Raw genomic sequence first — 27995 nt, forward strand, 5'->3', positions numbered from 1 at the left:
CTGTTGATTGAATGTGAGAGCAACTTGGCTGCAGAAGGAACCACAGAGACGTGCCGGTTTATATTTAGACCGCCTGAGAGACGATAACGTTTCATGCACCGGACAGCTCGAGCTGATTATCATTTTCTACTGAGAACACGAGTGAAACTCAACATCTGGATGCCTGTGTGTGTGTGTGTGTGTCACCCCCTCTCTCTCTCTTTCTCTCTCTCCACGTCGTCTCCCTCGTGGGATCTGGTCGGATCCAGTCTGGGGGGGTGAAGCGGACTTCTTGGTGCGAGATAATCAGCCGATGATGTGAGTTAATGAAGCGCAGACTTGGGGCCACAAACTCAGACGCGCTCCTCTCCGGCGACGACAGGTGCGCGCGAGAGGAGGACGAGGCGGACAGACTGAAGGGAGTAACGGGAGGGAGAGGAGAGGCGGAATAAAAAAAGCGAAGGAAGGAGATAAAGCACAAAACACCTCCTGCTGGTTCCCCGCGCAATGGATACGAGCCAGAGCGCGCAGGTCGCCGACATGGGAGGAGAGCACTCCGCCGGGGTGTGCGTGGCGGAGCGGGACCGGGAGAGGCCCGAGGTGTCCAGCCCTTGCCCGCCGGCCAAGCAGCGTCCCCTGCGGGTGGTGTACGTCCTGAACGACGGGCTGAAGTCGGTGATGGCCAGCAGCCCGGAGTCCGGAGCCCTGCAGTGTCTGCAGAGAGCCTGCGACTCCGAGAGCGCGCTGCTCACCACCGTCACCTTCGGCCGGCTGGACTTTGGAGAGACGTCAGTGCTGGACAGTTTCTACGATGCAGGTGTGTGTTACTGGTGGGGGGAGGCGTGTTGGGACATTTGTAGGTCGACGATTTGAGTCGTCTAGGTCAGAAACTGGGAGGTGAATTAAAGTAAATGAATGTTTTACGCGCGAACATGAAGGAAAAGTTGCCAAACGAAATGCTGTTGAAACAACAGATTTACTTTGAGCAACTTCTCTGTTATTTACTCATCTCAAAGAGTATTACTCTCTCACTCCACTAGATATTTCACCTTGTTAGCTTATTGTGTTTATTACACAGAATATTAAATTGAATTCAGAGCTATTTCCAAAGTGTGTGGGAAATGGCACTGTTCATAGAGAGGAAGAGTGTGTGAGAGTGTTTTATTACAAAGGAAGATAATGGGATTGAAAAGCAAAGTGCTTTAAAGTCTCATTGGCTCACTGCCTGTATGTGCTAATGGTTCATCAATTGTGGCATTTAAATCCAGCCATGACGTGTTTATGGACAGTTTACATCTATTAGTGTTTGAAGGAAACAGGATATTTACACACTAGAGGTACAGAGGTTAGTTTTGGAGGTGGGTGACAGGACGTGTGGCCAATACAAATGTCAAAAAGAAATCAATATAAAAGGCTTTAATGACCTCTGGTGCTCTATATGCCTATAATGTTAATACTTCAATATGGACAAAATCTCTTTAATTGTTCTTTTAGATATTGTGTGTTTTGGCTGTCGTTGGTACAATAAGTTGGAAAAAGCATGTGATTAGTTTGATAATTGATGAGGGTAAAACATTTAATTTATATTCCTTAATTACACCATTTAAGTTTCCTGGCAACAACACAATGAGTCACAATGTGGATCTGGACCAGTGTGGTCCTGTGGTTTTCCTGCCATGACATGTGAGTCTGTTGTGCAATATGCCGGACACAGTACAGTACAACATGTCCCCTGAATGTCATCTCAGATCTTAGGGGTGTGGCTTCCTTGGTCCAAACTGAAATATTTGGATGCATCGCTATGACATTTTTGTGCAGAAAACGTTCCGGTCCTCAGAGGATTAAATCTTTGTGACCTTTCCTCTGTTCCTCTGACCAAATACCTGCAAAACCAATGACATTCCCCTCATCCCCTCATTCAATTAAAACATAAGAAGCTGCAGAAGACCCAGACGTCAATGTCATCCCACCAGTAAAAATAGAAGCCATTAAATCAAATCATATCCAGAACTAACTCCAAACATCCTCCTTCCGCGCAAAACTGACATCTGATTGGAGGGTGAGATATGAATATCTGTTAAGTAACAAAAACTAAAGGCACATTATCTGATTGAAACAGCGAGTTTGTGGCAAAATATTCTCCAAGATCATGAAACACTGAAGCACATCAACGATAGACAAAGTGATCAGATACAAACACACTGGATGGAGGGATGCGTTGGCCAGATCTTCCCTCTCAGGTAAATCAATGAGCAATGTACAGAAAGGCAGCGTTCATCTTGATAGCCTCTGGAAGAACAAGAAGAAGAAGCAACAGCTTCCTTCTCCCAACGTAGTGACCATCCAACAGTTCTACCAATGGGGGAATATAACCACAGCTTTGTGGGAGTCCGCCAAGGATGTGTGACGTCAGCGGTATTGTTCGACAGAAGATGAGACCAGAGGACTTTGATGGACCCTTCATTCCACCATCAGAGACATTGACGTCCTTTCAGATAAGCACAGGCATCTACATTCAAGAAAAGACAAAGAAAACACAGGGCTACGGACAGCTAGCAGTCGATGAACGGGAGTAAAATCAAAGTCACGCCCGTCTTCGTCAACAATAGAGAGACAGTTCCTCGACCAGCTGCAACCTTCGGTCTTGAAAAGTGAAGCCAATGCGGAAGTTTCCTAAACCTGAGTGGCCTCTGGTTACCTCAGATTTTAAGGAAGTCTATTAGAAAATGACTCTGCTTCTCACTGGATTCATCAACTCACTGAACCTTTATGGTCTCAACCGCTTCAAGTCTTCTTCCATACGGCATGATGTCAATTAAAATAAATTATGGTCTCATTTAGAGCTAAATACACCGTAAAGCAGAGGAAGCTTTAGGATGGGGCTACCTCATGATTCAACATGATGGGGGTGCACATCAAGAAACTTAAACCGGATCAATCTTGGACTTTAACAAACCTGAAAATCCAACCAACCTGGTGCCAAAACCTGAAAAAGTGTTTATTATCAACAGCGCGGGTACGGGACGCCCTCAAACTACCCACCTTCCAAACACCACGCCAGCAGAGTCTTGCATATATTCTGGCCAAAGACCATCTCCAAAATCGCCCAGCAAGGCGACATACACTCCGCACTTTGGATTGGCCATGTGCCCGGAGCGCACATCAGGGGCAATCCCAAGAGTCGCATTACACCGGACCCCAGGGGGAAAGGAGGCCCAGAATAACACGGCCCAAGACGATAGAGAACCAGCTCCAACAGAGCTGAGGGACCTTTTTGTCGCCCTTATGGGCCAGTTGGCACAATGTGGATCAATCAGTTTGTGATTATTGGTGCTTTTACTTCAATGATGAGCAAGACCCCCTGGGGCCAAGTATTTTGTCCACCACCAGAGCTCACTGCTGAACACCTCCTCTCTTTGGATAGGGTTGGGAATAAATGGGGGTCTTACTCGAGGGCTGATGGATTTTGTCGTTGTCGTTTCCATCTTTATGTGACATCGTCGGCCATCTCTTCCGACCTCCGTCCAGACATCGCGGTGGTGGACATGAGCGACGTGTTTCGGCAGCCCTCCTTGTTTTACCATCTGGGCGTGAGGGAGAGCTTCGACATGGCCAACAACGTCATCCTGTACCACGACACTGACCCCGACACGGCCCAGTCCCTGAAGGTACGCCCACGCATGCACTTCCATCTCCTGGAGGCGTATTTAGGGTCCATTGGATGCCATTCCTCTGCAGCTTCTTAGAACAAAGTGACCCACTATGTTATTTACAGACGAGTGTGTGCGTGAGTGTGCATATTGGACAGTGTGTGTGAGAAGTATGCGCTGTGTTGCCAGGGGGAAACAGCTGTTTGAAGTAGCACACAGGAATATACACCGTTCAGTTTTTAAAATCCATTCTCATATGCCATTTTGTTTCATCTCCTCACAGGACATGGTGGCGCAGAAAAACACAGTACGTTCATGTGTGTGCGTTTGTGTACGTGTGATTTATGTGCACACACTGTCTCGTGCTATTCGTGGAATAATATTCGTGACAAATGCCGTTCTTCTGCATATGTACATGCTTTCACTCTGTCTCGCTTTCACACACACACACACACACACATACATACACAAGCTTCGTTGCTGATTTTTCAGGTATGATTTGTGTGTTTATTTCTGTGTGTGTGCGTGGAGAAGGCCACTCGTCCTGCAGCTTTAGGGTTTCCATGGGTTCAGTTGCCTCCAGAATACAGAGGCTCTGGATTGCGTAATAAAGTAGGTACCATGCCGCACTAGGGCATGCTGGGAGATTTTTTCTTGCACAATCTAATAATAATGATAATAATAAACATGGCGGAGGGCCAACTGCTGACCTCGGCATGGGATGTTGTGTGAACAACAAATTAGAACGCCCTAACAACAGCGTGAGACTCACAATAAGGATCAAAGGAGTTTGCAACATGACGAGTTTTAACTTTGCACGCTGTAATGCATCCTGTCATGAGGACTTCTTCTTAGAAGAGACGTTGAATGTGTGGTGCTTTTATTCTGCAGAGGATTGTCAAGCTGGCAGCCGTTATATAAGCGTGAGATCCAGCGGCTATTTTCTTATCTGTGAAAACAGTGGATGATATTTTGATGGTGTGGTTTTTGCCGACGCTTTGAAAATTAATTTAATGACATTAACTTTACAAGTAGTTCAACACCGTGCAATCTTTTGGATTTTTTTTGGGAAAACTGGGATTAAGAAGTATTCTGCACGTGAGGGGGCGAAATTAATTCAATCAAATTTTGCCCAAATGTCCCTGTTGTGCAGTGTTTTTATAGTGCGACCATCAGTTAAATCCATAGACCGTAGACTTCTATACAACCAGAGGAGTCGCCCCCTGGTGGTCAGGAGAGAGAATGCAGCTTTAACACATGAAGCATAGACTTCTATACAACCAGAGGAGTCGCCCCCTGGTGGTCAGGAGAGAGAATGCAGCATTAACATATGAAGCATAGACTTCTATACAACCAGAGGAGTCGCCCTCTGGTGGCCAGGAGAGAGAATGCAGCTTTAACACATGAAGCATAGACTTCTATACAACCAGAGGAGTCGCCCCCTGGTGGTCAGCAGAGAGAATGCAGCTTTAACACATGAAGCATAGACTTCTATACAACCAGAGGAGTCGCCCCCTGGTGGTCAGGAGAGAGAATGCAGCTTTAACACATGAAGCATAGACTTCTATACAACCAGAGGAGTCGCCCCCTGGTGGTCAGGAGAGAGAATGCAGCTTTAACACATGAAGCATAGACTTCTATACAACCAGAGGAGTCGCCCCCTGGTGGTCAGGAGAGAGAATGCAGCTTTAACACATGAAGCATAGACTTCTATACAACCAGAGGAGTCGCCCCCTGGTGGCCAGGAGAGAGAATGCAGCTTTAACACATGAAGCATAGACTTCTATACAACCAGAGGAGTCGCCCCCTGGTGGTCAGGAGAGAGAATGCAGGTTTGAATACACGTCTGTGTCGGCTTCACTCTGCAGAAGCGGAAGTTGCCGTCTGGTTAAATCCCGCTACAGCCAAAGGAGTGTAGTTGTGTGCATTCGTTGTTTCTCTTCTGGATATTTAACAGCCACACGGGCCTCATTGCTCATTACTTGGGCTTACCTTTGCTGACGTCTTCATGATCCTACCAATCGATCTCAGTGGTGCACTGATCCTCTGCTTGTACGGATCTTCCTCCTTAATCCTTCTATAATCCCCAATCTGTCCATCCCATTCCTCTTCCTGGACCAATAAGCATCCTGGCTGTCTTTGTTTAATCTGATATGAAGCTGTGTTATATACAAACACACCCGCTGTCTGAATCATTGAGTTTCTTTCCCTCTTCCCTCCAGGCCTCCAGTGGTAACTACTACTTCATCCCCTACATAGTGACTCCTAACCACGAGTACATGTGCTGCGAGAGCGACGCCCAGCGCCGGGCCAGTGAGTACATGCAGCCCAGCTGGGACAACCTGCTGGGGCCGCTGTGCGTGCCCCTGACGGACCGCTTCACCAGCCTGCTGAAGGACATCCACGTCACATCCTGGTGGGACATTAACTCCACCGTACGCGAGTTGCCTCATCTTGTATAGACGGGGGGCTTCAAAGGCAAAGCCCAATGGACCCAAAGAGCACATAGTTTTGACTTATTACATCCCAGAAGTTGGATAAATGAGTTTTCTGCAGGTTTCACCACGTTGAATTTAAGAGTTTGTTTTAAGAATGCGTATAAATCAATGTAATGTATGTTTCATACAACGGTTTGTATGACATCCTGCGGAAAAGTTACTTTCCAACAAATGTCCAGCAACTTGCTCATTAAAAAGCGTCTGTAAACAAAACAATTTGAAAAAATGAACTTACGTTTCCACAGGAAACAACTTTGTTAGGTTTAGCCAACAAAACCACTTTGTTAGGTTGAGGAAAGATAATGTTTTGGGTTAAAAAGACCACGGAAGTGTACAAAGGGTACGCGTCAAACAGATCAATGTTGACTTCTTGTTTCGGAAGAAGTGGTTGTATACTTAACCAGCAGTGTATATATATATATATATATATATATATATATATATATATATATATATATATATATATATATATATATATATATGTGGAGGACACAAAAACTCAGAGACAATATGTTAAGGCCAATTTTTAGATAGTATTTTTTTTAAAGAATCAGAAGAATACGATTCGTGTAAATCTTTTGAGGACTCGTCCTTTTGATTCGTCTCACTGTCTTTCTCCACATCCCTCTGTTCTCATCGTCTCTCCTTTGTCTCTCCGTCTGCTGCAGTGCTTCCTTCAAGGACACCCTGCTGAATGACATCAGGAAGGCCAGAGAGAAGTACCAGGGAGAGGAGCTGGCCAAGGAGCTTTCCCGCATCAAACTCCGAATCGACAACACGGAGGTCCTCACCCAGGACATTGTCATGAACCTGCTGTTTTCTTACAGAGACATCCAGGTAAAAACAACTCATGATGATAAACAAACACATGAATTGATGTGAAAGCAGGAAATGGACCAAATATATGTCAGAATAAGCACATTGGCAGGTGACTCGCCCTCTCTAACCTCATTAGTTTTTGGGATTTTGTTGACTTTAGAGACTTATTGTCTCTTAAGAAGACTATCTTTAACCATGATGCAATTCCACATATATAAGTTTAGATCCAAGTATAATAAACCCTTCGAATATATGTTTTTATATCTGTTTGTTGGGATGAATTTATGGTTGACACGATTGACCGACAACGTTGTCAATCGTGTCAATTGACTCTAGTTTGTACTTAATCAATCGTGTCAATAGTCTCTTATTTGTACTTATTAACTTGCTTAAACATTTTTCTGGCCCCGCATGGTTAACTACTTTTATTTATACTTACTTTCCAAGGATTACGATGCCATGGTGAAGCTGGTGGAGACTCTGGAGATGCTGCCGACTTGTGATCTGGCGACGCAGCCCATGATCCAGTTCCACTACGCGTTCGCCCTCAACAGGTTTATTCTCACGGAGTCGGTGGCGTTTTGGATGCAACATTTGTGTTTTTTATTTTGCTTTTTCATTTAAGTCAAATGTGATCATCCCTACATGTATTCTACTCTGCAGCCATAACTCAGCCACGCACGGCACATTTAATTTAAGTGCAGAATATAACTTTATGGCATCTGTTTTACAACTACGCCATAAAAATGTTTAATTAAGGAGACAAACAACCCGCTAGAGAGATAAATCAGGTTTTAAATCTATAATAACGTATTTGTTTAAGAACTGCAACACCATTTTGTTGATCTTAATGAATATTTAACTCCGGCTAACGGTAACTAACATTTAACTCCGGCTAACAGTAACTAACATTTAACTCCGGCTAACGGTAACTAACATTTAACTCCGACTAACCTTAACTAACATTTAACTCCAGCTAACAGTAACTAACGTTTAACTCCGGCTAACGGTGACTAACATTTAACTCCAACTAACCTTAACTAACATTCAACTCCGGCTAACAGTAACTAACATTTAACTCCGGCAAACAGTAACTAACATTTAACTCCGGCTAACGGTAACTAACGTTTAACTCCGGCTAACGGTGACTAACATTTAACTCCGGCTAACAGTAGCTAACTAGCACTTTAGCTGTAATTGCCATGTCAGCTTTGGATTCTAGTGGAATTCTTGCAATTTGCTGTTGTTGAGCTTGTCTTTAAATCACATTAACTATATGAATGCATTAAATTGTGGATTTAGTTTGACATTAGCTGGTGTGCGTGCAGGAGGAACAGTCCCGGTGACAGGGAGCAAGCGCTCGAAGTGATGCTGCAGGTGTTGCAGTCGTGCGAACATCCAGCGCCGGACATGTTCTGCCTCTGCGGACGCATATACAAGGACATCTTCCTGGACTCAGACTGCAAAGACATGAAAAACAGAGACAACGCCATCCAGTGGTGAGAAGACGCACTTCAATGCATAATCCCTTCCACGTGCCTCCATGAACAAATACATGATCTGCATCGAATTGCTTACTTCTTCGTGCAGGTACAGGAAGGGTTTTGAGCTGCAGCCGACGCTCTACTCCGGCATCAACCTGGCGGTCCTCCTCATAGTTGCTGGCCAACAGTTTGAGAACTCCATTGAACTTAGGAAAATAGGTAAGAGGAGGATCCTGAACCTGGTACCCCCTTTGATTGATCTATCAAAAACTGGAACCGTCCAATACAAATATCAAATGTGCTCTGGATAGAAAGTCTAATACTTTAATACAGTACATGTGGGGAAATTGTGTCTTTATAGAGTAATTTTAAGGGTAATAGTTAAGATTAACTAATACAGAAACTGCAAAATAAGCATCAACTAGGATAACGCCGGCGACACAATAGTTAGCCTCTGCAAAACAATTATTCGGTTGTTCTTTCCCGTCTAAATGAAGCGCATTCATATTTGGTAAATCATATATTCCACAATGTTTTTATAGTTTTAATGTGATGTCTTCAGGTGTGAGGTTGAACAGTCTGCTGGGGCGCAAAGGTTCCCTGGAAAAGATGAATAACTACTGGGACGTGGGCCAGTTCTTCACCGTTAGCATGCTAGCTAGCGACATCCCGAAAGCTACTCAGGCGGCCGAGAAGCTCTTCAAACTCAAGCCGCCTCTCTGGTACACAGTCACAAAGAATTAGTTATTATGTTCAGTGTTGTCAGTGCTTTTATAAGCTACTTTATTTGGCAGTAAAGGAAATATACTACATACTATGCTGGGTTTTAGTTTGTTTTATATTCTGCATTTTCAAATGCGAGTAACTACTGGGGGACTAAAAGAAGGCTCTGATAATGACGAAGAGGCCAAAGCCCTCTCAAAGAATACACCATTTTGATTTTTTTTAATGTATTTATGATTACAAAAATAGTTCCTATTCCATTCAAGTGACCAGTAAACATGATACAAACCCTCATATTAATTCCCGGGGGCTTGTTTTGCGCGTATCTTCTTCCAGGTACCTGCGGTCGGTGGTGCAGAACCTGCAGCTGATCCTGAGGTTCAAGAAGCAGACGGTGGAACATTCCCCACAGCGGGAGAGGCTCAACTTCTGGATGGACATCATCGTGGAGGCCACGCAGGGCACCACCAATCGACTGCGGTTTCCGGTACAAACTCTCAACACGCAGCATCTCTTTTAGAGACTCATGCGAACGTGTCCGTTAACCTCTCCTCCACCTCTTTGTGCTACAGGTGTTAATCCTGGAGCCCACGAAGGTTTACCAGCCCTCGTACGTGTCCATCAACAACGAGGCCGAGGAGAAGAACGTCTCCATCTGGCATGTTTCTCCTGCCGAAACGGTAACAAGTCCTTCATGAACCATGAAACGCATGTTCAGTATGCCTGAAGACAGAAAAGATACGATTGGTTGAGACGTTCACTTTTCAAGAAGTTTTCCCTCCGTTTGATGGCACTTTCTCTTTGGTTTGATAGCACCAACTGAAAGATTAGAGCCAGCAGCTGTTTAAACTTAATAAATCAACGTCCTAATATTTGCATAAAAGTACTGGATAGAAAACCTGCATTATTAATAAGAGTTTTCTTATGTTGATTTTCTGGTAAGTTCAGGAACATTCTGTGCACATTTGAACAGCCTCAAAGTTTAATTCACTTTCATTACAGAAAGGGATCCACGAGTGGAACTTCACCGCGATGTCCATCAAAGGCATCAGGTATGGATGTAAATGTGGAAGTGAATACATGCAAAACAGTTTAGCATGTTTTATTTTATGCAGCTAAAACACGCCGTTTATTCCCTGTTTACTTGGGTTTGTCACTGTAATTGCATGACTACACTTTTTGCCAAAAACACTTTGTTTTCACTAGTACTGTACTTTTAATGGAATATATATATATATATATATATATATATATATAATTTTTAAAAAAATGTAAAAAAATTAAAAATTCTGAAAGTTCAAACTAAATTAAAAAATCAAAAAAAGTTTGGAAATTTAAAAAAAACAAACATTTTTCATGAAAATCCTCAAAAAGAGAATATTATTGAATTAATTTTCAAAATTATTTTTAAAAGATTTTTTAAACTTTTTTTTTAAACAAGAAAATGTATTGAAATACTTATTATTCCTTTTTTTTTAAATTGAATTAATTTTCTCAATGATTTTTAAAAGATTTCAAAAGTATTTTAAAAAAATCCCGAAAATTCATAAAAATCTTAGAAATGAACCTCACTCCTCTGCTGTGACTCTCCGGCCTGCAGCATCAGTAAGTTCGACGAGCGCTGCTGCTTCCTCTACGTCCACGACAACTCCGACGACTTCCAGATCTACTTCTCCACCGAGGAGCAGTGCGGTCGGTGAGGACACACACCTCTAGATGTGTCTGTGTAGGTGTGTGTGTGTTTGTCTGCGTTTCGTGCTCGTATATGTGCGAGTGTATTGAAACAATGGCCGCCAGCGGGGGGAGTGATGGCGTCTGTCTCGTCTCAGGTTCTGCTCCATGGTGAAAGAGATGATCTCCGACGGGACGGGGAACGCCGTGGAGCTGGAGGGGGAAGCTGACGGAGACACGCTGGAGGTCCTAAATGCTGCCGTCATTGTTCAGTAACAACACAGCTCTATTGTGTGACCACTGACTGGAGGTGTGTGTGCGTTGCAGTACGAGTACGACACAGATGAGACGGGCGACAGGGTGGTGTTGGGCCGGGGAACCTACGGAGTGGTGTATGCTGGGAGAGACGTCAGCAACCAGGTCCGGATCGCCATCAAGGAGATCCCAGAGAGAGACAGCCGGTAGGAGTGTTTGTGGAGAAAAGGGGGCGCTCTCCATGACCTTTGACATTGGAAAAGAGTATTTTACTGTCACAGAGGTGGTAGATAGATAGAGATTTTATTGGATGGATGGATGGATGGATGGATAAGTAGGTAGGTAAATAGATAGATGGATGGATGGATGGATGGATAAGTAGGTAGGTAAATAGATAGATAGATGGATGGATGGATGGATGGATAAGTAGGTAGGTAAATAGATGGATGGATGGATGGATGGATGGATGGATGGATAAGTAGGTAGGTAAATAGATGGATGGATGGATGGATGGATGGGTGGGTGGGTGGGTAGGTAGATAGATAGAGATTTTATTAGATAGATAAATGGATGGATGGATAAGTAGGTAGGTAGATAGATAGATGATGGATGAATGGATTGGTGGGTAGGTAGGTAGATAGATTGTTATAAAGGTAGATAGATTAATAGCTATATTAGAAAGGTATAGAAAGGTATATATATATATATTTATATATATATATATATATATATATATATATATATATATATATATATATATATATATAGATAGATAGATAGATAGATAGATACATAAATACATAGATATAAATGTATTTAGGTAGGTAGTTATAGATAAATATATTCTAAAAATATAAGAATGTTAAGTAGGTTGATGCTGTAACTTGATATGACATATAAGTAAACTTTATTCAGCCAATGTCTCTCTTCCTCTCTCTCTTAGATACTCCCAGCCCCTCCATGAGGAGATCGCCCTCCACAAGTACCTGAAGCACAGGAACATTGTTCAGTACTTGGGCTCCGTGTCTGAGAACGGGTACATCAAGATCTTCATGGAACAAGTGCCTGGAGGTGCGTTTGTGTACCAGAGAGAAAGACAGTTACACACAGTAGTGTGAACTAGGACTAGATCCTGTCAAACTCCATATTACACACTTCAAAACCCACTAAAAGTCATGGAAGTGTGGTTAAAAGTCATGGAACCCGTTGGGCAAAATGTGTGTGAACCCTGTAATATCCAGCCGGAGATCGATGCTTGTGACCTCGGGGTCACTGGGCGGTCTCTCTAACTGCTTGGTCATCTTCCCGTTTCATGATAGGTTTTGGACACTCCTTCTCTTCCTTTCTCCAGGAAGCCTGTCGGCGTTGCTGCGCTCCAAATGGGGCCCGCTGAAGGAGGCCACCATCATCTTCTACACCCGGCAGATCCTGGAGGGGCTCCGGTACCTTCACGAGAACCAGATCGTCCACCGAGACATCAAGGTGCGCCGCACGGTCGCGCGCTCTCGTGGGACGAGACGGGTGACGCCGCAGGGTGCTGATGACCTCGTGTTGTGTTGTGTGTGGTCACATCCAGGGCGACAACGTGCTGGTGAACACCTACAGCGGCGTCTTGAAGATCTCAGACTTCGGCACCTCGAAGCGCTTGGCAGGAGTTAACCCCTGCACCGAGACGTTCACCGGTAACTTCTTCTTCTTCTTCTTCTACATCTTCTCCTTCTCCTCCTTCTTCTACATCTTCTACATATTCTTCTTCTTCTTCTTCTTCTTCTACATCTTCTCCTCCTTCTTCTTCTCCTCCTTCTACATCTTCTTCTTCTTCTTCTCCTCCTTCTACATCTTCTCCTTCTTCTTCTTCTTCTTCCTTTTCTCCTCCTTTTTATCCTCCTCCTTCTTCTACATCTTCTCCTTCTTCTACAGCTTCTCCTTCTCCTTCTTCTACATCTCCTCCTCCTCCTCTTCCTCATTCTCCTTCTTCTACATTTTCTTCTTCTCCTCCTTCTTTTCCTCCTCCTCCTCTTCTTTAATAGACGATGACGTCATCCATTCAGCTCCAGAAATGTAACAATGGCAACAAGTAAACAAAAATGAACTATTAATAAAAGGATGACAGAATGATCCTGTAAAACCCGACATGCCGCTCCGGCTCTTCGCTCTCATCTCAAGTCGGCGGTTCGGCCTCAGAGGAGTCATAGAAATGTCCGAGCGTAAACATCGAATGACCCTCAAAATGACGAAAGCCGCTATCAGCCTCTATGGAAACGCACGATGTGCTTCGTGCGCGCTCGTACAAACGTGCACATTCATCGGCCATCTGGCCTCCTCCAGCCGCCAGCGAGGTGTGTGATTAGATTAGCTAATCAAGCACAGGCAGAAGGGTGTTTACCTTTCATGAGCAGCTGTGTGTGTGTGTGTGTGTGTGTGTGTGTGTGTGTGTGTGTGTGTGTGTGTGTATGTCCTTATCTGTCTCTCCTCCATCTCCATCTTTGTAAAGCTCTGTCTGTCTCTGTTTACATCAGCATTTAGAGCCGACCACAAATGCCAAATATGCTCAGAAAGACTGCAGACTAAATACTCAAGAGATAGAAACTACATTTTTGAGGACTGAAACAACTTCACCTCTTGGGAACCATGTGCAAAAGCCCCCCAGCGCCTATTATCAGACAATTTTTTAAAAACATTTCCTTAATTATCTCCATTTTTTAACAGAACGACACAGTTTTTGGACTGAAACTCCTTCCTAACAGGCCAATGCTTTGTTTATATTGTGATATTTGTTACACATTCAGATTCTTCAGGTTCTAATCTTTCCAAAAAGGTGTCTTATTAGGATGTGGGCTGTTCTTAAGGCACTGAACCATACAGTAAAGTCATAGCGATGCAGTGTAGCTATGACTTTGAAAAAGACGTCTAGAAACTGGTTAAATCTCACGTCTTCGGCCTTTAAAGTTAATCATAAATATGATTTTTTTTTCATTGGGTGCAAAGCCACTTTGCTTAAATGTTCATAATTCGAAATACAAAATGTAAAAGTATGAGCTATTTGTTCCAAAATGCGAACATGTTCCCCAGATTTGTTCTTTTTTTGGAACAAGGTCTCCAATAAACCTTTGAGATAAGATCCAGCTTGTTACGTCCAGAAATGTTCATTTCAAAAATCTCCTCTTCAGTCTGTTTTTGTTGATGCTCCCGGACTCGATTGCCTCTTTTTTTTGTTGTTGATGTAATTATTATTGCAGCTCACCGTCTGTCTCTCCTCCGGCTGCAGGTACTCTGCAGTACATGGCTCCAGAAATCATTGATAAGGGCCCTCGAGGGTACGGGGCCCCGGCTGACATCTGGTCCCTGGGGTGCACCATTATAGAAATGGCCACCGGGAAACCGCCGTTCCACGAGCTGGGAGAACCGCAGGCGGCCATGTTTAAGGTAGGAACGTCACACGAGGGGGTTCATTCATGATTGAAGCTGTAAATATGTACAAACAGACTCCCGGGCGTTGATTCTTGAATCCTCTGAACGTGGTTCCAGGTGGGAATGTTTAAGATCCACCCGGAGATCCCAGAGTCCTTGTCCCTGGAGGCCAAGTCCTTCATCCTGCGCTGCTTCGAGCCGGATCCTCACAAGAGAGCCATCACCTCCGACCTCCTCAGAGACACGTTCGTCCGACAGAACGCCAAGGGCAAGAAGAGCAAGATCGCCTTCAAACCATCAGGTTAACACACACACACACACACACACACACACACACACACACACACACACACACACACACACACAGTCATGTATGTTGCAACCTAACGTTCTAACCTAACAAATGCTTTTTGCGTGTGTGTGCAGACTACATCCACAACGTGTCGCTGCCGGTGCAGTTGCAGTGCGAGGCCACCGGGAGCAGCAGCAGCGAGCCCGGGTCCATGAGCCCGGACTGCGACTCCAAACACGACGTCTTCTTCCCCAAGAAGAAGAGCCCCGGCTCCGAGAACCTGCTCAAACCGGCCAACTCCAACTACCTGAGGTGTGTGTGCCCGGAGCGGTGGGGACGTTTGAGAGCCAACAATTCAGATTTTAAAACCTGCAAAATGTCATTTGGATGACATCAGTTACGCTTATTCCAAATGCAAAAATAATACACGGCATACAAAATCCTGCTGGGAATGACGATGTGAATGACTGTGCATGAGTGTGTGTGTCTGTGTGTGTGTTTGTGTGTGTCTTGGTGGCAGGTGGCCTTATTGTGCCCACAGCATGCCCGGCTGCCTTTTACGACCCTGCAATAACGAGGTCCTGATAACTTTACGAGCTTCAGCTGGCGGGCTGAGCACACACACACACACACACACACACACACACACACGCGCGCGCGCGCGGTGGTTTGCGGGGACGTGTGCGCGCGGCCCCGGACCCGCTGACTCACGCCGCTGCTGCGCTGCTGCCTCGGCACTTTCCTGGGCACACACAGTCTCCAGGAGAGGCTTGTATCTGTAAATAAACTCGGGCGGCGCGTCACGTCGCTGTAAATCAATTGCGCGTTCCGTGCTGTATTTTTTTAGATTGCGGTGAGATCATCGTGTGTGTGTGTGTGTGTGTGTGTGTGTGTGTGTGTGTGTGTGTGTGTGTCGCAGTGTTCCAGACGAAGGTTCGGTGTCGGACGACCGCAGCGCGCCCCCCTCCCCCGAGGACCGGGACGGCGGCCTGTTCCTGCTGAAGAAGGACAGCGAGAGGCGAGCCATCCTGTTCAAGGTCCTCAACGACGACCAGGCCAAGGTCATCTCCAACCTGAAGGAGAACCACATCCAGGTTGTTCATGTCAAGGAACAGCAATACAATACATGTGCTTCTTTGTTTATGTTGTACTCACGTGGCATTTTGTACTGTCATATGTACTTTTTCATTGGTCCTTTCAGATTTGTTTCCTTTCGTCTGCGTTCATGTTGAAAACAACAAACTATGGTGTTTCAAAGTAAAAGAAAAATATAAAATTGCAGTTTATCAAGGCATCTATTTAGTTTTCTTAACTCCTCTTGCACTGTTGAGTCAAAATTACAATCACAGGACATTTTCATGTCAAACGTTGGAAGAAGAGAAGCCTGTATTTCCGGATGCTACCACTGGGGGGCGCACATGTTCTAAAATCCTACAAATAAGATCTTTGAGGCCATTGAAGAGGCTTTAAATTTGTATTTATATTTAGTTGTATCTGATAGTTTGTCTTGATGATATACACAAAATCATTTATACGTCCAGTATGAGCTTAAATCTGTGTTTTGTTGATATATACGGTATGTAAACGTGTGTGTGTGTGTGTGTGTGTGTGTGTGTGTGTGTGTGTGTGCAGGGCAGTGAAGAGCTCCAGCTGTCTGTCGACCACATCAAGCAGATCATCTGCATCCTGCGAGACTTCATCCATTCCCCAGAGCGCCGCGTCATGGCGGCCACCATCTCTAAGCTCAAGCTGGACCTGGACTTTGACTCCACCTCCATCAACCAGATCCAGCTGGTGCTGTTCGGCTTCCAGGACTCGGTCAGCACACACACGCAGACACACACATAACACACATGCACACACACGCAGACACGATATAAATATTGTCTGGTGTTCTCAGGTCAACAAAGTCCTGAGGAACCATCACATTAAACCTCACTGGATGTTTGCGATGGACAACATCATCCGCCGAGCGGTGCAGGCGGCCATCACCATCCTCATTCCAGGTCAGAGGCTGAGCTCGCGGCGCCCTCTAGTGGACGCTCTGTCCTTCACATGCACACAAAAAACAACCCCATAACCATGTGACGCCCCACAGAGCTGCAGACCCACTTCGGCCCGGCGTCGGAGTGCGAGGGGGCGGAGAAGGAGGACGAGGTGGACGAAGAGGAGGTGGAGTTCGGTCCCGTGTTAGCGCCCCACGCCGACGACGCCGGGGCGACGGCGGACCCCCCCGCCCACCCCGCAGCCGGCGGCGCGCCGAGCTCCGCCCACTCGCAGGAGCCTCAGCGCTCGCATCATCACCACCTGGGGGCCCAGCTGGGCCGACTCAAGCAGGAGACCAACAGGTAAACACGCTCACACCCCGAAGGCTCCTCCACGCAGTCAGAAACCAACGTGGCAATGAAGTGGTGACGCGCCGCCATTCAGAGATTTCAACACTTGCGATCCTTTCGATCACACGCACACAAATACACGCACACACACACACGCGTGTAGAAGCTCTGCTTCAGGCAGGTTGGGTAAATGGTAGTCATGATGATGAAATTCTACTAGAAGCAATCATGTGACCAGAAGTGGATGATTAGGAAAGAATGTGCACACACCCACAAGGTGCACACACGCGCGCGCACACACACGCACAGACACACACACGCTATGTATGTCACGGACACAATAGCTGCAGGGCAGCGTGGGTAGAGGTTAGTCACTTGAGACGCAGCAGTAGAAGGAAAAAAACTGACCTGATCTTCATCATATTTAAGCGCTGATACAATATCTAAACGTTGGCTTTTGTTTTTGGACATGGAGGTTATTCAACATACAGAAAAGAAAGGATTTCTGGATTTATTATTTAATCAGACAGAATTATTTGTTAAAAGGTCTCTGCTGTCATCTGTGAGACAAGGTCAACATTTTTATATTTAATATGTTCGAAAATTCTGATTTTGTCGTAACAGAGTGACCATGAGTTGGAAAACAGTGTGTCCTTTATAATAACTTTCATTTTTTTATATTTTCTTGCCACCCTAGAAAGTACACGGGGCGGGGCGGCCATTGTCGAAATATTAAACAATGAACAAAGTCTTCACTGAGGACACGTGATCAAATGTTTCACCCGCAACACATTTAGCTTTTGACACCTGGAATATCCTGGTAGTTTTTATGATGGCAGGACAAACAAAGACACATAAACACAACACCTCTGAGAAACCACGCCGGCACAGCAGCTGATGTCTGAGTTTAGAGAAGGAGACAAACAAAAGACAATATAAACACTTCAGAGGGAAACTTTTGAAAAGATGGGACAACTTTCTCCATTAATATACTTTTAGTAGTCTTGTCTTGTTTGCAGGCCTCGAAAGGAATATGGCCCTTTTGCAAAAAAAACAAAAACACTAAATGCATTTCTGTTGCTTGTTATTTATTTTGTGTTTACAGACCTCACGGTTTCATGCCTTCATGAAACACTTAGTTTTTATTTCCTGGTCGCACCAGTTTTGCAACTCTTTCAATCTGCGATCAAGCTGCATGTCGCTCCACTTCTCCCATTAAAGTCTCTCAAACCATCACGTTTGACACGATGCCTTTAAAAAGCTGGACTATTCTCTCTCTGTGCAGGTGAGGTGAGGGGACCATGGTGTCCTCGTTTATACTTTGCAACTTCTAAAAGCTTTGTTGTAACTCTGAAAACATTTCATTCATGATTTTATAAACTAAAATGGTATTTTGCATCACAACTTCAGACGCAAACTCAAATAAACGTCTCTTTACACATTACCAAGTGCACTCTGATGTTGGTCTTTTCATTTATAGTGTGCTGTAAATATAGTGTATGGACACAGGTGCATTCTGGGTGCAGGTGATAACAGTATGGTATTGCAATAGCAGTGTTTGGCAAACAGCACACACAGGCTTCACATTATGTGTATAATGTAGATAACTGTGTGTAGTTTGTGTGTTTTAGAATTAAAGTGTAAAACCCACAATGTGCTCGTGTGGTTTATCGGACCTGGATTGGCTCCAGGAGTTAGTGGTTTCAACAGTATTGCCATGAAAGTACCAGTTTTACTACTTCTGCAATTGCAAAAAACAGCAAATTGTTCGGTTCCGTTGAATTACAAACCCGTTTTCTGACCGGAAGCTGGAGGAACTCATAGTTTTCTGACAGGAAGCTGGAGGAACTCATAGTTTTCTGACAGGAAGCTGGAGGAACTCATAGTTTTCTGACAGGAAGCTGGAGGAACTCATAGTTTTCTGACAGGTAGCTGGAGGAACTCATAGTTTTCTGACAGGAAGCTGGAGGAACTCATAGTTTTCTGACAGGAAGCTGGAGGAACTCATAGTTTTCTGACAGGTAGCTGGAGGAACTCATAGTTTTCTGACAGGAAGCTGGAGGAACTCATAGTTTTCTGACAGGAAGCTGGAGGAACTCATAGTTTTCTGACCGGAAGCTGGATGAACTCATAGTTTTCTGAGGTTTATGATCTTCTTCAGCCCCTCTTCGTCAAACTGCCGCCCATGCATATTCGCCCGTTTACGTTTCCATGTGTTTGGACACCTTTCTGGTGGGACCGCGCTGCTCTTCCCCCCCGGCCCTGTGACCTGTATGGGCTATCGTAACAGGTGTCCCTGTCGCTGCAGGCTGCTGGAGGAGCTGCTGCAGAAGGAGAAGGAGTTCCAGCAGGTCCTGAAGGCAACGCTGCAGCAGAGAGCACACGACATGGAGCTGGTCAGAGTCCGACACCGGCCACTGGGTAAACACATCGCTCGATCATTAGTCCGTTTGTGCTCCTCTTTCGCTTTTAACTCGTTTTTTTCTTCCTCTCAAACAGACATTTTACCTCCCTCCATCTTCAAAGTCCCCGCAGACCACGAGCCAGACAAGCAGCTCACCGATTGGCTGAAAGAGCAGGGGGCCGATGCCGACACCATCGATAAGGTTGAGTATCCCGCGGCGTTTGAATATCGGTCCGTGAGCCATTTTAAAATGTTCAGCGCGGCTTTAATTTGGACGTGTTGTGTTGTAGTTCGTGCTGGAGGAGTACACGCTGACCGACGTCCTCGCTGAAGTCTCCAAAGACGACCTCCAATGTCTACGTCTACGGTAGCTATGCTTCACACGATGACGAACACTGCCAGAGGAAAGCATGACGTCTGACTACTCTTGGCCGGCTGACGTTGGTTTTTAAGAAAAATAGTGGTATGGAAAAACCAAATTCTTTAACGAAGTTATAATGTTTGAATTCAAGAAAATTTCATCACAATTTTAAGAAAATTTCAAGCAAATTTTAAGAAATTTTCATAAAAAAGAAGAAAAATTTCAAAAAAATGTAAGAAAATTTCATGAAAATTTTAAGAAAATTTCAAGGCAATTTTAAAAAAAAAGAAGAAAATTTCAAGGAAATTTTAAGAAAATTTCAAGGAAATTTAGTGGGTGCTTATGTTTGTTATTTAGAAAAGTAACGGTATCTAAAAAACAAATCCTTCAACAAAGTCATAATTGTTAAATTCAAGGAACTTTCAAGAAAATTTCAGGAAAATTTCAAGAAAATTTCAAGGAAATTTCAAGAAGATTTCCCCGCCATCGTCTCGTGGATTTTAAGTTGGCGCTTATGGGATGTGACACACTTTCATGGTAGCACACCTTGCAGGTTCACAGCGAGGCTGCAGAACTCTGGAATTCAAAGCGTCTCCGGAGAGGAAACAAGCTCAGCACGTCAGGCGAATCAACCGGGACTTTCCTCTTGCTTTGCAAATACGTGTCTTCAGTCTGTTGATAAAATGTCAGACTTTTGCAATAATCTGTAATTGTTAGCGACGTCAAAAACCTTTTTGAAGTCTTTCTAGTACAAACAAAACCCTGTGAATCAAAAGACTTTCATATGATTACTATTACTTCAGTCAGGTTCCAACAGTAGCATTCGTACATCCATCCATCCGTCGCCTCGATTCATTGACCACTCGTTCCCCACAGGGGCGGAGTCCTCTGCCGCATCTGGCGGGCCATCCAGCGGCACCGGGAGCGAGAGAGGCTGAGACCCGACGAACGCTCGGAAGACGATGCATGATGGGAAACGCGGTCCGCGGCTCTGGAGGACTCTTGATTGGCGGGAAAACACGCACACATCTGCACACTACCAGCCCGGCATGGATCTCTCTTTCTCTCTCCCTCCACAGTGCCTTTTTCACGCCGTAGTTTCACAGATTGGACCAGACCAAAGCCCTGCTCGATGCCTCTGCACAAGCATTTAAACGCCACAGAGAGTGAGGCGTCCCAAGTTTAAAGCTCCACTCGGAATCTTTTCTTTCTCAAAATGTCCGCGACGTAGCCGCTCAGTGGAATGATATATTGAGACGCCGAACGTCTCAATATATCGACAAAACTGTGCCAAAACACGCATGCGTTGCTTCCGTTTCGTTGTTTGTATTGGAGGCGTTCATGTTTACAGGGCGTACAATCTACTTTAATGCACTTGGACAAGCCCTGTAAAGAAACAAGTCAAGTTTTAAAAAAATCTTGGAAACTATTTCATTTGGCTGCAAAATATTTACCCAATTGAAGATTTTGAAGACTTTCTGATTCTACAGCGTCTTTTGTTTGATCCCCTAGACCCGTAAATAGTGTTTTTAATCAACTATTGGTGCCAATCACGTGACCGTGTACACTGATCCAATGCCAAATTCAGACTGAACTTCACCCCGCAGTCCGATCTGCTCTGCTCATCTGCATACTGATGAACGGCAGATATTGTTCTGCAGAGTCCATCACCAACATCTCTTTCTATAATGTAGTAATGATAAACCACTTTAGCTTTTGGACTGACGTGTCTGCCGGTCCCTTTGTTCTGCAGCCAAATTGTAAACTAAGAATTTACTAGATAGATATCTAGATAATCCATAATTGCGCAATGGTGGGTTTATAAGCCAATGCACATACGTGTTTTAAGTCTACGTGTTTAAAGTTTAACATAAACACAATGTAGCCACATGGAGATCATAACTGCCACCACGTCACTGCCTTCACATTTGTACGCATCTTATTAATATTTCCTCGATGTACTTTATGAAGTTACTGTTCTTTTCTCCTCTGTGCGTTTTGTGTATTTAAATGTTATTTTTTAATTATTCCACCTGTTTTATGTGCTTGCTCGTCTGTGTCATGGATTGCTTTAAAACTGCAATAAACCCGGAAATAATGAATGAAAATGTTGCCCACCTTGGAAGTCAACTGTTTAAGTTATTTGCACAGAACATAGCAAGATTATTCACCCTAGCTTTGTGCTGAATTTATGCGTTACATGGCTGAAGCCTGTTAGCCTCCTACTTACCTGTGAGCCTGTTTTTGAACGACCTGTTGAGCCGAACAACTGCAGAGTCGCTTGTAAACTCGATCTGTGACATCCTCTCAATGCACATTCACCCGTTGGGGTAATTATATTATTATTTAATAGGTAAGCGTGACACCATGCGTCACACACTCACAGATGTGCTTGAATGCCATTGTTAACCCTTATTAAAAAATATCATTAAACCATTGTCATCTTCAAAATTAGGCTTGAAGGAAAAGTTTTTGCCAACCTAACATTGTCTCTTTTGTAAGGACCTTTCTTTAAAAGGCTCGCCTGTGAACTCGGCTCCAGCGGGTGCAGCAGTGATATATTGCACAATTAAGTGACGTCATGGAACATGTTCACCTGTAGCAACCCAACAGGTTCGCTTCCTCAGGCTGCAAGGAAAACTGAAAACAGATGTTTTTCTGTCAATTCAGCGAGGAAATTGGTTAAAAAAATACTTAAAAATTCAATGCAACTTAATATTTTTAATGAAGACGTTTCACGTGAATGTCAGTTATACAGAAAATGTTGTAACATTCATATTCTGCATTAAAACATTTAAAACATGACAGATTTGGAACACAACTTAAAGCTTGCAGATTTTCCATTGTGTGTCTTTAAAGGAATCATTTGAGTTGGATGAAAAGCTGATACGCTTGCACATCTGTCAGGTGTGCCAGCAGCCCGTTAGCTTAGCTTAGCATTAAGACTGGACACCTGAGGATAAATGCCTACTAGGACCCCTAAAGCTCACTCAGGAGCATGGATGTATAAAGACAACTGGATGTTGGAGGCGCCGTTCGTTCCCACGAAAGTTGCTCAGTGGCGCGTGAAACAAAAAAAGCTTGACTTCCAGGTATAAAATTACCGCATCTTCCAATAATTTTCCAAAAGCAAGCGCACCAGCGTCTCCTTTGACTTCATGCTTTCATGCTCAGTCTATGAACGGGGGAAGAAAATAACTCTGGATTTAACTACTTTGCACCTTAACATTGGGTCACTTCTGTTCACTGGTTTCACAAAAACAAGATGGCGACTCCAGGCGTCATTACGCTACGTCTTGCTACATATTACCAACATTACATCTGTCAGAGGAATGTATTTCATCATCGCCATCACGGCATGTGCGTGTATGACGGCAGAACAAGAGACAAAAGAAAAACCCCGTTAATTAAAATCCTGCTCTGCAATGTCCTTAATAGTCAAAAAACAATAAGATGCGTTTGATTCAACGCTGATTGTCCTCTCATTTCTGTCTTAGACATGTAATCATCGACAGCTGTTTCAATTAAGTCTTTACAACAATGCCTGCATGTCATTAACATTGTATGTCTATTGTCATTGGAATATTCGATCCATTCAAGATTGCTTTGTGGATTTTAGCTCCTTTAAGTTTGACAGAGCCAATGTTCACCTGGATGACGACAACAGAAGTAATTACAGGTATATTGTATGTTGAGGAGTTAATAACAGATGAGGTCAAATAAACAATCAGGACTAGTTACAATAGAGCGAGTTAGTTGTGTTTAGACGTCGGCTTGAAAGTGAACGAGTGTGAACAGGTTCTAGATCTTGTGTACACACAGAAAGTACTGTACTATTATCAAGTTTTATGGTAAAAATATCCATTTGGGAAAATTGTTACAAATGTTAGCATTTTTAAAAAGTCATGTTTCCATAAAAAAATAGACGTATATTACCCAATCTGCTTTTATCCCTTATGCAATGACCACTGCCACTCAGGAAACAGGAAGTTTACCATTTCAAACCATTACCCGAGCTTGCAATGCAGCATCTTTGTTACAGTTTCTGTGTTACAAGTTAAAACAAGCCTTTTTTTTGTTTCTCCGGGAAACTGATTTAAAATACCCCAACCTTTACCAGCTGCAACAATAAAGCAGTATACATAAAGCATAACTATATACATTATTCTGTAATCGGCAATTTTGCATACTGTGTACTCTAATTTGATGCCAACGTGTTGGACATTTGGATGTTGAGCGTATACATATTCAGAGTAATTTGATTAACAGAAGATTAGTTGTGTGCTGTTGGGGTTCAGAATGGGCCCATCGTCTTCCTCCTCTGTAGCCGGTCGGGGGTTCTCACTCCCTTGTGAGCGTTTCTTTTGCTGTTTGAAGGAAACACAGAACAGGTAAGCCTACATTACTTCACAGTATCAGGGCGAGTTTTGGCACACTGGACAGTTTGTTGTTTTACAGAGTTGTATGTTCTTGATGAATAATGGTTAGTACAAATTTGAGAGTCGAAACAATAGACAATAAAGCAACACTAATACAATTTATCCCAAAAAAAAACATGAAACCTAAATTATTGAGTATAGTCACAATGCAAGAAGCCAGAACTTTAAATTGTTCCCATGGCCCTTCCTCCTCTTTTGTAGTAATTGGCCTTTTTTTAAACAAATATTGTCCTTTCTAGCTGGTTACTTACAATTTCGAGAACCGTCAGAAGTAGAGTTAAGCAGCTGTAGCTAGCTAACGAATTAAGCTAACGTTAAACCAACGAGTTCGTCCAAAAACGATGTGAACCCTCCGTTCTCAGGGCCCTAAAATATACACCAACACTGCAAGAGATTGCAAAGGGCTATGTTTACATTTTAAATCGCAAACGAACAAAGGGTCTTGTTCATAAGTTAATATTAATCTGGGGTATACAAGACCCTGGGAACACGAAAATGATTGCTACCTCACAAACTATCGTGCCTAACACTCCTAATATGTCCCCGTGTTGCTTCGGCGTGTGTTCGCTTTCACTCTGCAGGTGTTTCTGCTCGACACACCTGGCTTGTCACCTCTTTTGCAACACGCCTGCCCTGCCTCCTGTCAGCTCGTCAGTTTGTCTAATCGACTCCCACTCGGTGCCAGATCCTTATCGCAAATGCTGTGGCAGTTTCGCGCTGCAGGCACTGCTAGTTTACTTACTTTTTAAGTGTGTTGCTGGGATCACCTGCTCACCAGCTAGCGCTTGTCTAACCTGTAATATGTGGAGCGCTTTCAGAAGACCGAACACCGTGAAGTCGGGCTTAAAAGCAAAGGCCTCTTTCAGAGAAGGTCTTCGATGTCGGATTTTGGCGAAGAACGATAATCCAGAGAGCCAAAGGCCGCCAGAGCAGAGCAATTGAATCCTGCGTATCTGTTCAATCTGATTTATTTTTTTGCAACCAGTAGAGTCGCCCCCTGTTGGTCACTAGAGATAATGCACATTTTAAGGTACTTCCACATTTGTCTTCACTCAACAGAACCGTAAACTCACCGGCATCGCATGTTTCACTGAGAGGCTTTGAAGTGACTTTTGGGTGTTTAGTCTTTCTAATGTTTTCACAGTGTTATACTTCAACAGTTATACGACAAAAGGCAACTTTCTTGAAGTGCAAAATTATCTTTTAAATTGACAAACATCATAAATTGTGTAACTCATGGCACCATGGCTAACGACTGGAAGGGGCGAGACTTTGCCTCTCTATTGACTTTGAGTATTTTAAACCAACATGTTGGGATTGAAAAGCTCATATAAAAAGTTTTTGTCAAAATAAAAAGATGTATATGTATCTTTGTGTGTGTGTCGGTGTGTAAGTTACCACAATATTGCAAGAAGGTTTCGCATCTTCTGAGGTGTTGAGGCCACGCACACGTGGTGACGTTTCCACTTCATCACACTTGGAAGAGAAACAGAAGTTGTCTGACATTGAGATTAATTCTGCCAAAGTCGTTTTTTAAAACACATAAACTCGGTAGTGGGCAATCATTGATGCGGAGGAAATGGAGGGAAAAGAAACACGAGGACAAAGCAGGCAAAGTAATCTTACACTGCGTTTATGCTGCACCCTTCTGTGATGCCCTGCCAGCGACACTGCACGGCCCCGCCCCTTTTCAGAATGGATTTCACAACATGGACTTTGGAGAAATTGGTGCAGCAGCCGCGATGCCCTGCACAAAGAAACATGCATTCAACGGCAGAACAGTCATATGCATATGATATACAGTCATATTCAAATGCTTCAGATATCTTGAAGGTTGTTGGCTCAAAAAACTTTTTGCCGGGTTTTTTGGTTTATGTTCTTGGCGGGCAGGGGCCCGTTCCTGTATTTTAGATGAACTAAAAACATTATACGCGATATTAAATATTGTGTGACAGCTTGAAACCTATACTATTATAAATCTAGCAAGTTCAGTTCACACAACAAGAGCTAACCCCAACGACTAAAAAAGTGGATGACCATGTAATATATAGCTTGTTTTTACGTTTTTTTTGGCGGGAAACTAGAGGAGCTGCTATTTTTCAAGCCAGATTTCAAGACAAATTTTTGTGTGTGTGCTGTTGCCCCAACAATAATTCACACTAGACTCTTCTTCCACATCGCCACTTGATCCATGTGAAAATACAGAACGAGCAGCTTTAAACAGGCACGACGAAGTTTCCTAATACAGAACAGAGTTGTAAATCAACTATTTATATTATCAGCAAATGCCTGTTGCAGCCGCGTTAAACAATTGAGAAATTCTCTTCAAATTCCTGCAGGTTGTATTTATTTGTAGAAATCAACAACCATATTAACCCACCTGCAGATCCATCGTAATCATTTTAAAGTGATGCTGTTGAACTTTTTACACTTTTTTTAGGGGTGCAAAACAACAGCGCTGCTGAGTTGTAGCATGCAGTTTGACTCCCAACGTAAAAAGACAACAAGTAAGAACATACATGCATGTGCAGAAACATATGGGCCCAGTTGTTCTGCAAAAACAATGACCTACCTGCTGCCTGAATGGCCACCCAGAGAAGAGCCACAGTCAGAATAGAAAGCAAGCTCATTTCTTCAGAGACGAGAAGTTGTGGATCTTCTTGAATGATTGCGAGAACTGGCGTGAAGGTGAAGTGGTTGAGTATTGTTTGGGACAATCGTGGGTTTCACCGCCGGGAATAGAGATCTCGGAGGGAGGGTCTAACGGTACTTCTTCTTTCTTTTTTTTTCTTGGTGCGAGTGTGTATTCAGTTACACAACAGGTGCTTACAGGTGTCCTTACAAGAGACTATTGTTGTACACCGGATAGAAATGTCCATTTTTAGTTTAGTTTGTGTTTGTGTGTGGATCAAGTGGGTTGGATTTCCATCAAAAGATGCCAAAACGTTATTGAATTTCTTTTCGATGCGATCACAGTAATGAAAGAAAAACCTCAGGCAAACGTTTCACACCAGACCGCATTGTATCGCTGCTCGCTGACCTTGATTCTGCGTCGGCTGAGTAAACAAAGACAACAAACAAAAAGCAAAGTTCCTTTCCCAGCGTGGTGTAATTTACAGCTCAGTAAAGTTAGATTAGAGCGTCTACCTCCAAACCAAGTTCCCTCTTTTTTTTGATATCTTATCTTTTACAGCTGCAACATTCCTGCAAATCAACTTCATACGTCTCTCGGATCGTTTTCTCGGCTTTCACCCCAAAATTCAACCTCACACATTTGTTTATCATACAAAACTTTGGGATCATCACAAAGTTCTGCAGGTCTGAACTGGTTGGATGGAACATATTTCAGTTTGAAGAGTTATGGAGTGAAAAATAGTTTTTGCCACTTGTGGGTCGCCGAACAAGCTATGTACATAATGCTATTGACAATCCTTAAGTTGTATTTGCAAAAATTGCTGAAGGCTAAACATTAAACAACACAAGCATGAATTTGGAGTTCTGTTTTTTCTAACCAACGAATAAAAGGCATATTTTCAAATTGCCTTTTAGCTCATTTTTGGTCTCCATCAAGATTTTTTCTACACTTTGCTTCACAGTTTAGTGCTTTTATAGATTCTATGGCGATTCATAAGATTATTTTTCTGCTTCTGGTACAGAGTTGATAAGCGGTGAA

The 27995-nt window shown here is 43.7% G+C and overlaps 1 protein-coding gene and 1 long non-coding RNA gene across 2 annotated transcripts; one reads left to right on the forward strand and one right to left on the reverse strand.

Moving 5' to 3' along the window:
• Positions 1–486: 486 nt before the first annotated feature.
• Positions 487–21969, forward strand: map3k15 (mitogen-activated protein kinase kinase kinase 15). Its single transcript, XM_068581682.1, has 29 exons — positions 487–796; positions 3508–3647; positions 3913–3936; positions 5852–6045; positions 6796–6964; positions 7394–7500; positions 8275–8445; positions 8537–8649; positions 8993–9152; positions 9490–9640; positions 9726–9833; positions 10156–10205; positions 10754–10849; positions 10983–11070; positions 11152–11285; positions 12023–12150; positions 12431–12561; positions 12656–12761; positions 14348–14505; positions 14608–14791; positions 14917–15094; positions 15702–15876; positions 16415–16600; positions 16683–16788; positions 16881–17130; positions 19427–19539; positions 19618–19724; positions 19813–19889; positions 20760–21969. Exons 1-29 carry the CDS (start codon positions 487–489, stop codon positions 20851–20853), a joined length of 4008 nt encoding a protein of 1335 aa, XP_068437783.1. The 3' UTR covers positions 20854–21969.
• A 620-nt stretch (positions 21970–22589) lies between these two features.
• On the reverse strand, positions 22590–27890 carry LOC137788860 (uncharacterized). Its single transcript, XR_011077790.1, has 3 exons — positions 25949–27890; positions 25721–25798; positions 22590–24250 (listed from the first exon to the last, which is right to left on the reverse strand). It is a non-coding gene; the product is annotated as an uncharacterized lncRNA (long non-coding RNA).
• Positions 27891–27995: the final 105 nt, after the last annotated feature.

The sequence above is a fragment of the Clinocottus analis genome, unplaced genomic scaffold, assembly GCF_023055335.1.
Source record: "Clinocottus analis isolate CAN_PGR_092001 unplaced genomic scaffold, fCliAna1.0.p SCAF_18, whole genome shotgun sequence".
NCBI classification, from domain to species: domain Eukaryota; kingdom Metazoa; phylum Chordata; class Actinopteri; order Perciformes; family Cottidae; genus Clinocottus; species Clinocottus analis.

Bases quoted from the DNA above. Each gene is read 5' to 3' on its own strand.
- map3k15 (XM_068581682.1), top strand. From the start codon at position 487: ATGGATACGAGCCAGAGCGCGCAGGTCGCCGACATGGGAGGAGAGCAC. The intron at 10,850-10,982 runs GTGAGGACACAC...GTCTCGTCTCAG, and splicing joins ACCGAGGAGCAGTGCGGTCG to GTTCTGCTCCATGGTGAAAG. The intron at 17,131-19,426 runs GTAAACACGCTC...CTGTCGCTGCAG, and splicing joins CTCAAGCAGGAGACCAACAG to GCTGCTGGAGGAGCTGCTGC.